Source organism: Telopea speciosissima, unplaced genomic scaffold (genome assembly GCF_018873765.1).
Source record: "Telopea speciosissima isolate NSW1024214 ecotype Mountain lineage unplaced genomic scaffold, Tspe_v1 Tspe_v1.0015, whole genome shotgun sequence".
NCBI classification, from domain to species: Eukaryota; Viridiplantae; Streptophyta; class Magnoliopsida; order Proteales; family Proteaceae; genus Telopea; species Telopea speciosissima.
This window is the reverse complement of record NW_025317351.1, coordinates 84,366-96,775: the sequence shown is the minus strand read 5'-3', so window position 1 is coordinate 96,775 and position 12,410 is coordinate 84,366. Positions and strand designations below refer to the sequence as shown.

Here is a 12,410-nt window from a genome sequence, read left to right as displayed (position 1 = left end):
AATAAAACCCTGCTCCTCGCATCCTGGGTGGGAAGATGGGTGATGTCAAACAATCTGGAGAAGTGGTCCCAAACTCTAGCCGCCGTGCCTTCAGAAATAAGACAGTGGTCCATCGTCTCCCTCTGGGGCCTTCCACAGCACAAACATTTTGAGGCTAGTGGTATACCCAGCGCCATCAAAGAATCATCTGCGGGTATCCTTCCATTCAGAAGCTGCCAAGAAAAGAAACCCATCTTCACCCGGAGCCTGCTATTCCAAATCCAATTTGCATAGGAAGCTATTGGAGACTGACCCCGCACAACAATCCAAACCGCCTTGGTAGAGAACAAACCAGTACTAGAGAGTGTCCAAACCAGCACATCTTCACAATCCGACAAGAAAAAAGATCCTGATGAAATATACTCTCTAATGGCCTCAGAGTCAATGCTGTCCAACACTTCCTACTTCCAAGAACCGTCCTCACTAAAGGCATCCTTCACCCACAGCCCCACATTGACCCCAAGCCCATTGTCTACGGTGTCTATTAACGGACCAAAACCCGTCCAATTGTCCAGCCAGAAGTGAATATTACCTGCCCCTAGCAGCCACCTGAAGTTAGCTAAAAGGACCTCCTTATGCTCCAAAGTGTGCTTCCAAGACTTCGAGCCAGTTCTAGGTGCCTCTGATAGTTCTACGTGCTCATCCAAATGGGTTTCCCTAATCCTTTTGTGCGCTGGATTCATACCTGCTTCTCCTCCCCCTCCTACTCTATTCTTATTAATGGCTCCCCTGCCGGGTTTTTCAAGTCTTTGGTTGGTATCCGCCAAGGATGCCCCTGTTAAGAATAGTTGTATCAGGGGGATATATGTACATAACCCCTGCTTATGTACTCTATATTTCATTTGTATAAGGCTAAGGGCCTCAGTGTAATTTTACATTCTTTTCAATGTAAGCTTGTTAGTCTCTAGTTTAGAGACATAACACATTTTACCCCAAGAATCGTGTTTGAACTCTTAGCTCTCTTGGAGCTGTTTTCTTCCTTCTCCTTCAACTCTAAAACCTAACATGGTATCAGAGTTGTTTGTTCCTGGAGTTTGAAGGTGTTTGAAGGTTGCTTAGAAGGCTAGGGCTAGCCTCCATCTTCTGGTTTCTGCTGGTACTCGAAGGACTCTTGTGGTATCTTCACACAGCTGTTTCTTGCTTGTTTGATATCCAAATGGAGCACAACCAGAGGCTGTAGCTTCGTCTGGAAGTCCCTTTTCTTTTCCTTGGATCATCTCAAGTCTATTTGAAGCATCAAAGGATAGAAGCTGAAGTTCGACCAGACCCATTCTGCAACTTTTTCCGCCAGCTGGGGTTCTTGAAGTGACAAAACTCATTAGTAGAGCTTTGTTGATTGTTTTTTCTGGGCTCCTTGGCATCGTTTTTGCTGAAGAAGGTTTGTCTTTGTCATTCCGCTGCAGTTTGATAGTTGTTTGAAGTTTTCCAGGCCTTTTTTCAGTTCTTGCCTCTGTTTTTTCCTCTGTTTTGTGACTGCTGTGTTTGAGGAGAAGTTGTGTGCTTGAAGTACTGTTGTTTGGACCCTTCAAGTGTTTGATTTGGGGTCACTATGGGTGACAAAAATGTTGAAACAGACCTACCTTTATCTGCAGACCCTACGGCTGCACCCTCCCCAATCCTTTCATATGAGAACCCAAATGTGCAGCTCCCCATTGTCAAGTTGGACAATACCAATTATCTTGATTGGTCCCGATCCATGAAATTGATCCTTCGGTGTAGGGGAAAGATGGGGTACATAAATGGCAGCATCAAAGTTCCCCTTCCCACCGAGCAAGGGTATCCCAAATGGGACACTAAAAATTCTCTTGTGATGGCTTGGCTTCTTTTCTCCATGAAGCCTGAGATTGGCAGGAGGTTTATGGGCAAGGAGACTGCCAAGGCCATTTGGGATAGTGTGGCTCGTATTTTTGATAGAGTTGGGGATTCTACAAAGGTGTACCAACTTCTCCGACAGATTATTAGCCTGCGTCAGGGTGATAGAAGCATTTCTGAGTACTATACTCTTGTCGTGGGTTTGTGGGAGGAGTATGATCATTATAGAGATCTTCAGTTGTGTCCTGAGGATGAGGTCAAGGTGCACCGGTTGTTTGAGAAAGAGAGGGTCCTATTTCTCCTTGGCGGCCTTAACTCTGAATTTGAACCTTTTAGGGTACAAATCCTTGGCCGACCAAGTCTTTCCTCCCTTGAGGAGGTTTGTGGATATCTACAGAGTGAGGAGACCCGTAGGGGTGCCATAGGGACTACTCCTAATCCCACTGTTGAGCGCTCTGCTCTTGTTTCTTCCACCCCTCAGGACTCCAGTAAGGGAGCTGATAAGGGGGCTGCTAAGGGCTCCACGAAGGGCCGGTTCCTCTGTGACCATTGTGGTAAATCTGGGCATACGAAGGACTTTTGCTGGGATCTTCATGGGAATCCTTCTCCTGGTTCCTCAGGGGGACTGAAGGGACAGCAGAAGAAGGGGCCTAAGGCTCATGTTGGGGTCACTGAAGCTGATTCATCATCCCTATCCAAAGAAGACATTGCTGCCTTTCGTCGCATTGTAGCTCACCTGGATGGGTCCTCTGCTACCCCTACTTCGACGGCATTGCAGGCCTCTTCCTCCTCCGGTACCACGCCTTGGGTCATTGACTTGGGTGCTACGGATCATATGACGGGTAGGTCTCAGCTGTATAATTCCTATTCTGTTTGTTCTGGGAAAGATAGGGTAAAAATTACTGATGGTTCCTTCTCCTCCATTTCTGGTAAGGGAGATATCCAGGTTACACCTTTTTTACCCTTGAAGTCTGTCTTTCATGTTCCCAACTTTGCTACTAACCTTCTTTCCGTTAGCCAATTGACTAAATCTTTGAACTGCTTTGTCACCTTCTTCCCTAATCATTGTCTTTTTCAGGATTTGGTGACGAGGAAGGTGATTGGCAGTGGTCGTGAAGCTAATGGTTTATATGTTTTGGAGACTGGTGCTTCCCCTGTTGTGCAAGCCCAATCCTATGTTTGTGGGCAAGGAGGTGGACATACTCAGGAGGATTTTTTGCTTTGGCATCGTCGTTTGGGGCACCCTTCCTTTTCTATTATGCGGAAACTGTTGCCTCAATTATTTACTTCTTTTCCTGTCACTCATGTTTTCCATTGTGAACCTTATCTATTCGCCAAAAGTTGTAAAACTGTTTATGCATCTAATGGTAATAGATCTACTTCACCTTTTCATCTTATCCATACTGATGTTTGGGGACCTTCCCCTGTTACTTCTTTGTGTGGCTTCCGTTACTTTGTTTCTTTCATTGATGACTATTCTCAGGTTACTTGGGTTTATCTGTTGAAACACAAGAGTGATGTCTATGTTGCATTTAAAAATTTGTATGAGTTAGTGTATACCCAATTTCATACTCGGATCCTGGTTGTCCATTCTGACAAGGGTGGGGAGTATATGTATAGTAGTTTGTTAACCTTTTGTTCTGACCATGGCATTATTCATCAGGTGGCCTGTGTTGATACCCCACAACAAAATGGGGTGGCTGAACGCAAAAATCGCCATCTTCTTAAAGTGGCTAGATCTCTCTGGTTTACTATGCATGTTCCCAAAATTTTTTGGTCTGATGCCCTACTAACGGCTTTCTTTCTTATTAATCATATGCCGTTCAGTGTCTTGAACTTTAAAGTTCCACTTGAGGTCTTACCTCCCTGTTCTTCTTCCTTCTCTCTTCTACCAAGGGTGTTTGGGTGTATTTGCTATGTCCATATTAGCAAATCTGCCCGCACTAAATTGGATCCTAAGGCTTTAAAGTGTATCTTTCTTGGGTATTCCTCCACATCCAAAGGTTATAAGTGTTATCATCCCCCTACACGTTGGTGGCTTCTCTCCAAAGATGTCCATTTCTTTGAAACTATTCCTTATTTTCAATCACCTCTTCAGGGGGAGTGTTCATCTCTGGGTGGTGTTGAGGGTGAAGAGGTTCCAGAGTTTGTTTCAATTCCTCTCTTGTCCCCTGTTTCTATTTCTCCTTTTCAGATTGACAAGGAAAAGAAAAGTTCTGTGGATACTGTTGTTGAGGGGGAGCCCCCTGTGGATAATGTTGTTGAGGGGGGAGTCTCCCAGTGCACAAGTGAACAGAGAACAGGAGGAGCTACTGGTGTATACGAAAGATAGGAGAAATCCTGCTTCATGGCTTCCTATAAAGAAGACCTGCCAAAACCCTTCTTCGTCTCCTCATCCTGAACTTCCATCCATCTAGACAGGCATACCTTCTTCTACTTCTATATCCTTAGACTTAGATCTTCCTATTGCCCACCGCAAGGGCACTAGGGCATGTACTAATCCCATTGCCAAGTTTGTTTCCTATGATTCTATCTCCCTTACAGTATAGCCTTTTCTGTGGCTATCTCTTCCATATCTATTCCCAAGAATGTAGCAGAAGCTATGGTAGATCCAAAATGGAGAGAAGCAATGAACACAGAGATGTTGGCTCTTGAGAAGAATCATACTTGGGACCTTGTTGAGCTTCCTGAAGGGAGGACCCCTGTTTGATGCAGATGGGTTTTCACGGTCAAGTTCAAGTCTGATGGTACTGTGGAGAGGTATAAGGCAAGACTTGTCGCTAAGGGTATACACAGGTGTATGGCATTGACTATCAGGAGACCTTTGCTCCAGTGGCCAAGCACAACTCCATCCGTGTACTTCTCTCAGTGGCTGCAAATCTTGATTGGCCATTGTACCAACTTGATGTGAAGAATGCATTCTTATATGGTGACCTAGAAGAAGAGGTGTATATGCATCATCCTCCTGGGTTCAAGCTTACTGGTGACAATGGGAAAGTTTGTCGTCTTAGGAAGGCTCTTTATGGACTTAAACAGTCTCCTAAGGCTTAGTTTGAGAGGTTTAGACAAGCCCTCCTACAGAATGGGTATACTCAAAGTTAAGCTGATCACACATTGTTTATACAAAGGAAGGGCAACACCACTACAACTCTCATTGTTTATGTTGATGACATTGTGGTCACGGGAAACGGTGAAGCTGAAATCTCAAAGTTGAAGCTTTATTTGGCTCGGCAGTTTGAGATCAAAGATCTTGGTCCATTGAAGTATTTTTTGGGGATTGAAGTTTCAAGGTCCAAGCAAGGGATCAATGTTTGCCAAAGGAAGTTTGTTCTTGATGTACTTACAGAGACAGGCTACTTAGGGTACAAACCAATCTCTTCCCCTATTGAGCAGAACCACAGACTGAGGGAAGATTGTGGCGAACCTCTTGTGGATGCTGAAAAATATCAGAGATTACTAGGCAAGCTAATCTATCTTTCCCTCACCAGACCTGACATAACCTGTGCTGTTGGAGTGGTGAGTCAGTTTATGCATGTACCTAAGATGGGACATCTTGATGCAGTTTATAGGATCCTCAAGTACTTGAAGTCATGTCCTGGAAAGTTTCTTCTCTTCTCTAGGAATGATCACTTAAGAATCGAAGTTTATACAGATGCTGATTGGGTCGGGTCTATTTCGGATAGAAGGTCCACTTCTGGATACTGTACTTTTGTTGGGGGAAACTTAGTCACTTGGAGAAGTAAGAAGCAACCCGTGGTAGCAAGGTCAAGTGGTGAAGCAGAGTTTAGAGCCATGGCCCATGCTGTGTGTGAAATCTTGTGGTTGAAGAAACTTGTTCAAGAATTGGGGTTTGAGACAACTGAGCCTATGAGTCTATACTGCAATAACAAGGTAGCCATCAGTATTGCTCACAATTCGGTTCAATATGACCGGACAAAGCATGTTGAGGTCGACAAACACTTTATCAAGGAGAAGATAGACTCTAAGACTATTTGTACTCCATTTGTGAAAACAACTGAACAAGTGGCAGACATCTTCACCAAAGGACTTAGTTCTCATCACTTCAGTTTTATGTTAGACAAGCTGGGTATGTATGATATATACCACCCAGCTTGAGGGGGAGTGTTAAGAATAGTTGTATCAGGGGTATATATGTACATAACCCCTGCTTATGTACTCTATATTTCATTTGTATAAGGCTAAGGGCCTCAGTGTAATTTTACATTCTTTTCAATATAAGCTGGTTAGTCTCTAGTTTAGAGACATAACACATTTTACCTCAAGAATCGTGTTTGAACTCTTAGCTCTCGTAGAGCTGTTTTCTTCCTTCTCCTTCAACTCTAAAACCTAACAGCCCCCTCTCCCCCTTCCTTTTTTCCCTTGCCCTTGAAGTCCTCTCTAGGAGCCTTCAATCCAAAACTGATCTCCATCTCATTTGCCCCATCCCCAAATGCAAGCACATCAACCTTACCCACTTGGCCTTCGCTGATGATTTGATGATTTTCTCCAAGGCCTCCCCCTCCTCTATCGTTGCCATCATGTCCTCCCTCTGCCTGTTTGAAGACCTTTCTGGGCTCCGAATCAACCTCCTTAAATCCAAACTCTTCCTTGCTGGGATCCCTGAGTCTTATAAAGAATCCCTCCTCTGTCTTACTGGCTTCTCTCTTGGCTCCCTTCCTGTCAAATACCTTGGCCTGCCTCTCATCCCCGCCAGGCTTTCCAGCCATCATTGCACTCCCATGCTTGATAATATCCGCAACGCCTTCAGCTCTGGAAAGGTAGACTTGAATGTATCAGATCGGTCTTCCAATCTTCATACATTTATTGGTGTGGCATCTTCGCCATCCTTAAAGCCACCATCACAACCATTGAGAACCTCTTCTGTGCTTTCCTTTGGAAAGGGAAAGAAACCTTAAAATTCCTGCATCCAATCAGCTGGAAATCCATCTGTCTTCCCAAGGCTGAAGGAGGCTTAGGCATTTGCCGCATTCAGGACTCCAACACAGCCAGAATCCTTAAGCTCATTTGGAAAATCTCTTCCAAGTACGATTCCAACTAGATCAACTGGGTCTACTCCCTCCTTCTCAAGAATGATTCCATTTGGATTGCTCCTTTACGCCCTGATGCGTCTTGGGTTTGGTGTAAGATTCTCCTTCTCCGGCCTCTTGCCCTTACGGCCACCTCCACCGCCATTGTTAATGGCTCCTCTACCTCCCTTTGGCTGGACCCCTGGCATCCCTTAGGCATTCTTTACAATGTCTTTGGCCCTAGAGCTGTCTACTCTTCTGGCATCCCCAAATCTGCCCCTTGTCTCTTATCATTTCCCTTGGTTCCTGGTCCCCTCCTTCTCCCCTTCCTTCTGTCCTATCCCAGATCTGGCCTACCCTCCCCCCCATTCACCTACCCACTCCTACCCTTGCGGATAAGGCAATTTGGCTCCCCTCCCCCTCTGGTCGTTTTACCACTAGATCAGCTTGGAACTTTGTCCGTAACCCCTCCGCCCCCGTTCCCTAGCACAACCTAGTCTGGTTCAAAGGCTCCATCCCTTATCATAGTCTTATAGCCTGGAGATCGCTTCACCTCTGCCTTCCTACCCAAGGCTTTCTCCTGCACCGCCACATCCCTGTCCATCCCTCTTGCACCTTTTGCTGGAACGGTTTTGAGGACACTACCCATCTCTTCTTTGCTTGCCCCTTTTCTTCTACCATCTGGAAAAAAGCCCTTTGTTCCATCTGGTACCGAAGCAAGAGACACCTTCCATTTGACCGAGAATGCATCTGGTTGACCGAAGCTTTTGAAGGCAGCACCATCTGTGACAGTATTGGCAAGCTTGTTTTTGGCTCTGTTGTCCATCATTTTTGGATGGAGAGGAATCTTAGGAGATGGACTTCCAAATCTAGATCTTTCGACTTGATTTGGAAAGACATCTCCTTCGAAGTTTCCTCTAAGATCAGCACTATACCCCACCGGTCCTTCATGGATACCCCTAGGAACAGGCACATTGTTGTTACCTGGGGTCTGGATAGCAGTATGTTGCAGTCCCCTTCTAGTTTAAGGAGGACTTGACTCTGGTTTTCCTCTTTTCTCCCCCCTCCCTCTCGTTGTACATTCCCCCCCCCCCCTCTTTTCTCCTTCCGGCCCCCTTCTGGAGTTTGGTAATATATACTTATTCAGCAAAAAAAACAATGTCTAATATTGTATTTGCAGAGGATCGCTCCATTTTTGTCCAACTTTTTCCCTTTCTTGAATATTGATCTTGAAGCTTATCTACTGCCACCAGTATTTCGATGCTTTGCTTACTCGTTTAGGTTGTTTTCTAATGTTTTGCTTGATACAGGTTGTTCAACCTCCTACAAATTTGGTACGAGCCTTAGTTTCAGTCCCGACGGAAATTACCTCGTCGATACTTCTTGGGACAACCAGGTTTTTTGATCGCCGCTACAATTAAACTTCTTCCTTCTTCCTCTTTTCTCTTCTTTATTTTTAGTCATTCCCTCGCAGTGCTCATTCTAATTTGTGCTAATTTGAAGTGAAGATCGTAATCTAATCTTTACGCATTTCCTTTTATATGTGAAACTTTACTATTTCTCAGGAATTCAGGGGTTGTGGCAGTCACTCCAGCCAGTATACACGCCCATTTCATTCCTTCCTAAGTCAGAAATGCTCTCTCCCACTCTCCCTCTCCTCATAGAGACCTCATCCAGGTGCTTTCCATGTTGAGTTACGCTACCAGCAGAGGCCACTGTCCAAATTCTTTGAACAGGTGAAGGGAAATTTTTTGTTGGTTGAAGAAGTGGACCAATAAGTAAAATGATCGCCATTCAAAAACACTGGATAACTTGAATCTTCGTCGCCAAGGTGCACCTCTCTCTCTCTCTCTCTAAAGAGAACCCATATGGGATAAATTTTTGATGCTTTGCTTACTCGTTTAGGTTGTTTTCTGATGTTTTGCTTGTTGCAGGTTGTTCAACCTCCTACAAATTCGGTTACGAGCTTTAGTTTCAGTCCCGAGGGAAATTACCTTGTTGCTACTTCTTGGGACAGCTGGTTTTTTTTTATCACTGCCTCAATTGAATTTCTTTCTTCTTTCTTCTCTCTTTTATCTTCCATATTTTTTAGTCGTTCAAATTTGTGCTATTCTTAAGTGAAGATCGTAATTTAATCGGATCACATTTCCTTCTTCCTCTTTTCTCTCCTTTATCTTCATTGAGCACCAGAAGCAAGCATATTAAGGACCGGTTCCATATTCGTCAGAATCCGTTTTCTCTGCCATCGTTGAAATCTTCTATGCTTTACAGTTGCAGAAGCCAACTCCAGAGCTGCCAAGAACAATCCACCTCTGTGGAGCCTTTTGTTCTCACAACGCCTCTTTATTACGTAAATGCCCCTCCCCACATGGGAAGCACCAATACTACCATTGCCGCCACCAAGAACAATCCGCCTCTAGTTTTGTTTCATGATCTTCATCCTTGTTTACTGCACCGCCGTTATCTCTAGTGGGTAATCCATTTGTTAGCTGCTTTTTCTGTATTCTGTTGTCTACAATTTGATTATAAACAATTATGTGTGTGTGTGTACAGTAGGGCATATTAACCCAGCAGTAACGTTTGGGCTTTTCATAGCCCGTAAAGTGTCACTAATCCGTGGTGTGATGTACATGGTGGCACAATGCTTGGGTGCAATGTATGAAGTAGGGCTAGTAAAGGCCTTCCAAAAGTCTCACTATGTGCAGTATGGTGGTGGGGCGAATGAGATCGCCGATGGCTACAGCAAAGGGGTGAGTTTTACAGCTGAAATTATTGGTACCTTCGTCTTTGTCTACACTGTTTTCTCTGCTACAGATCCCATGAGAAGTGCCCGAGACTCCCATGTTCCTGTAAGTTCACCTGTTTTACTTGGAAAACAGAGTATTAGTAGAATTGATATAGAAATCATTCTCAATTCTCTTGTTAACCCACATGGAAAGCATTCTAATTCAGAACTTCTGCTTGGGATTTACAGGTATTGGCACCACTTCCAATTGGGTTTGCAGTTTTGTTCCCCCCCTCGGTGGGTGGGACAACCATGTTTTTTGATCGCCTCCACAATTGAATTTCTTCCTCTTCTTCTTTTCTCTTCTTTATTTTTTAGTCACTCCCTCACAATGCTCATTCTAATTTGCGCTATTTTGAAGTGAAGATCGTAATCTACTGCCACTAATATTTCTATGCTTTGCTTACTGGTTTAGATTGTTTTCTGATGTTTTGCTTGATAGAGGTTGTTCGACCTACAAATTCGGTTTCAGTCCTGAGGATTTTTTAAAATTTTTAAGAGGCCCAAGCCCAATCCTAAAGGTCCGGCTCCACCGGGTACACTCCACCTTATTCAAGCAGTCAAAGCTCAAACCTGTAGCCCTGCACTGCAAAAAAATTTCAGATGGAGATGGTGTTTTCAATTGGAATTTGAACTGGGCAGGTGCAGAGGAGGAACTTTGGGAGTATTATTTGATGGCTGTATTCCGTTCAAGTTGAGGGTAAACTTTCATGGATTTAAGACCAGAATTGCTTTTCGGAGCTTAATGTTAGGAGATGAAAAAAAACATGTGCATAATTGAGTGTAGCAGAGATAATGATCTTGAGATGGATGAGTGGGCAAGATTGGGAATGATAGTGTTTCTTTATTTAGCTTAAATCCAAGCTTAAGCTTACCTGGCAGGCTCAAATTTTGCTGGTTCAGCGTTTTACATTGGAGTTTCCTTTCTGTCTTGTGATTGGCAATGTGAATTGGATAATTCTTAACTCAGGTTAGGTGCAAACTGTGTTCCTGTGTTAGACACTATTATTATGATTGGCAATGTGAATTAGATAATTTTCAACATGCTTCAACATGCTTAACCATGGATACTATTATTTGATTAAAGTACTTGGGAGGTACCTCAAATTTCAAAAGTAACATATGTGATTCCTTGTGAACTTAGTCCTACCCAAAACTGAAGATATTTCCAATTTTACCCTCTCAACCCCACTCCTGGCCTCACCTTCACCTTCACCTCCTCCACCTCCGCCACTGCTTCCACCCTGCTGCAACCACCTGCTCCTTCCCCTAAGACCATGGCCCCCCCACCCCCTTGTTTTAATTAGTGTTGGGTTTACATAGTATAGAAGGTCCTTCTATCAATCAGAACCACCCATCTCTTTAAGCCGTCGGTTCTTTAATGGGAGAAGTCACCGGATTCGGGTGTGGAATTGTTGTCTCCCGGAGCTGACTCACATCGGAACCGGTGTTATCCCAAGGCCACTGTGAGGGAGAAAAACAGATTGTAATGGTGGGAACAAGTGAGTGATTCTCTACTTCATTTAAATGTGGGCTCTTTTTTTTTCTGTTTATCGTTTCTAGAATCAAACTCTTTTTTTCTTCTTCGATCTTTCTTCCTATCTAACATGAATTTTTATTCCCTTTATTTTTTCCTTTTAAAAATTTTACAGCTAAAAGCATCGACGAACCAGGAATTTAATCAGCAAATTCCTATGTTTAATCATCCTTTGAAGATCCTTTGTCGTGTTATACACATTGAGTTGCTGGCATTCCTCTTTGTAAATTTGCCTCTCTTTCTCTCTTTGGGTGTTTTGTATTTTTGTTGATTTCTACTATTTCTCCAGGCTGAACAAGAAGCAAATGGAGTTTATGGGCAAATTACCTTACAACCTGAAGCAGATGTAAGACTTACTTTTCAAATTTCAACCCATTCAATTGTGATGTTGCAAATGGAGAAAATTTAATTTAAAGTTTTCTGATATAATTTGTACAGCAAAGTGAGCCTTGGAGTCCTGATCCAAGCACTCCTGAACCTCCGCGACCTCCGCGACCTACCGTTCACTCTTTTGGAAACATGCTAACGAATGCCTTCCTCCATTGGTATTTCTCTCTCTATTTTGTTGTTTCTATGTGCTTCACTTTCTTTAGTGGTTTTCTTTCTTGAAGGTTATTGTTAACAAAACAGGAATTTTATGAATGGCTTGAATGATCAATGAGATCAGTGAAGCTCTCTTTTTATAATAATAATAATAATAAAAGAGATTACAAAGGGAAACACTGTTCATGACCAAATTACAATTCTACCCTTGTTCAAAAATACATAAATAAAGCATAAATAAAATACCAAAAATACCCTTCTAATATCGGGTAACACATCTCAACACTCCCCCTCAAGTTGGGGTATGGATATCACACATGCCCAACTTGACTAGACTAGGATAATACAACTTCCCACTCAACCCTTTGGTGAAGACATCAGCCAGTTGATCTCCAGACTTCACAAAAGGGATACAAATCTGCCCACTCTCTAACTTCTCCTTGATGAAGTGTCTGTTAATCTCCACATGTTTGGTACAGTCATGCTGCACTGAATTGTGGGCAATGCTAATTTTGAAAAAAGAATCTTGATATCTCGCGAGATTTTGATTTTGTCTCGAGATATCGCGAGATGGTCAAAATTTCGATCGAGTTTTTGCATTTTTTTAATTCGAGCTTGTGTTTTGTTTCGGTCAGGTCGAGATACTCAAAATATTCGAAATTTCGAC

General features: G+C 43.3%; 1 protein-coding gene across 1 annotated transcript; it reads left to right on the top strand.

Annotated features, from left to right (window-relative positions):
• The first annotated feature begins 9,307 nt into the window (after window positions 1–9,307).
• Window positions 9,308–12,253, top strand: LOC122647246 (aquaporin PIP2-4-like). Its single transcript, XM_043840690.1, has 7 exons — window positions 9,308–9,347; window positions 9,432–9,727; window positions 9,853–9,900; window positions 11,316–11,423; window positions 11,490–11,546; window positions 11,639–11,745; window positions 12,223–12,253. Exons 1-7 carry the CDS (start codon window positions 9,308–9,310, stop codon window positions 12,251–12,253), a joined length of 687 nt encoding a protein of 228 aa, XP_043696625.1.
• Window positions 12,254–12,410: the final 157 nt, after the last annotated feature.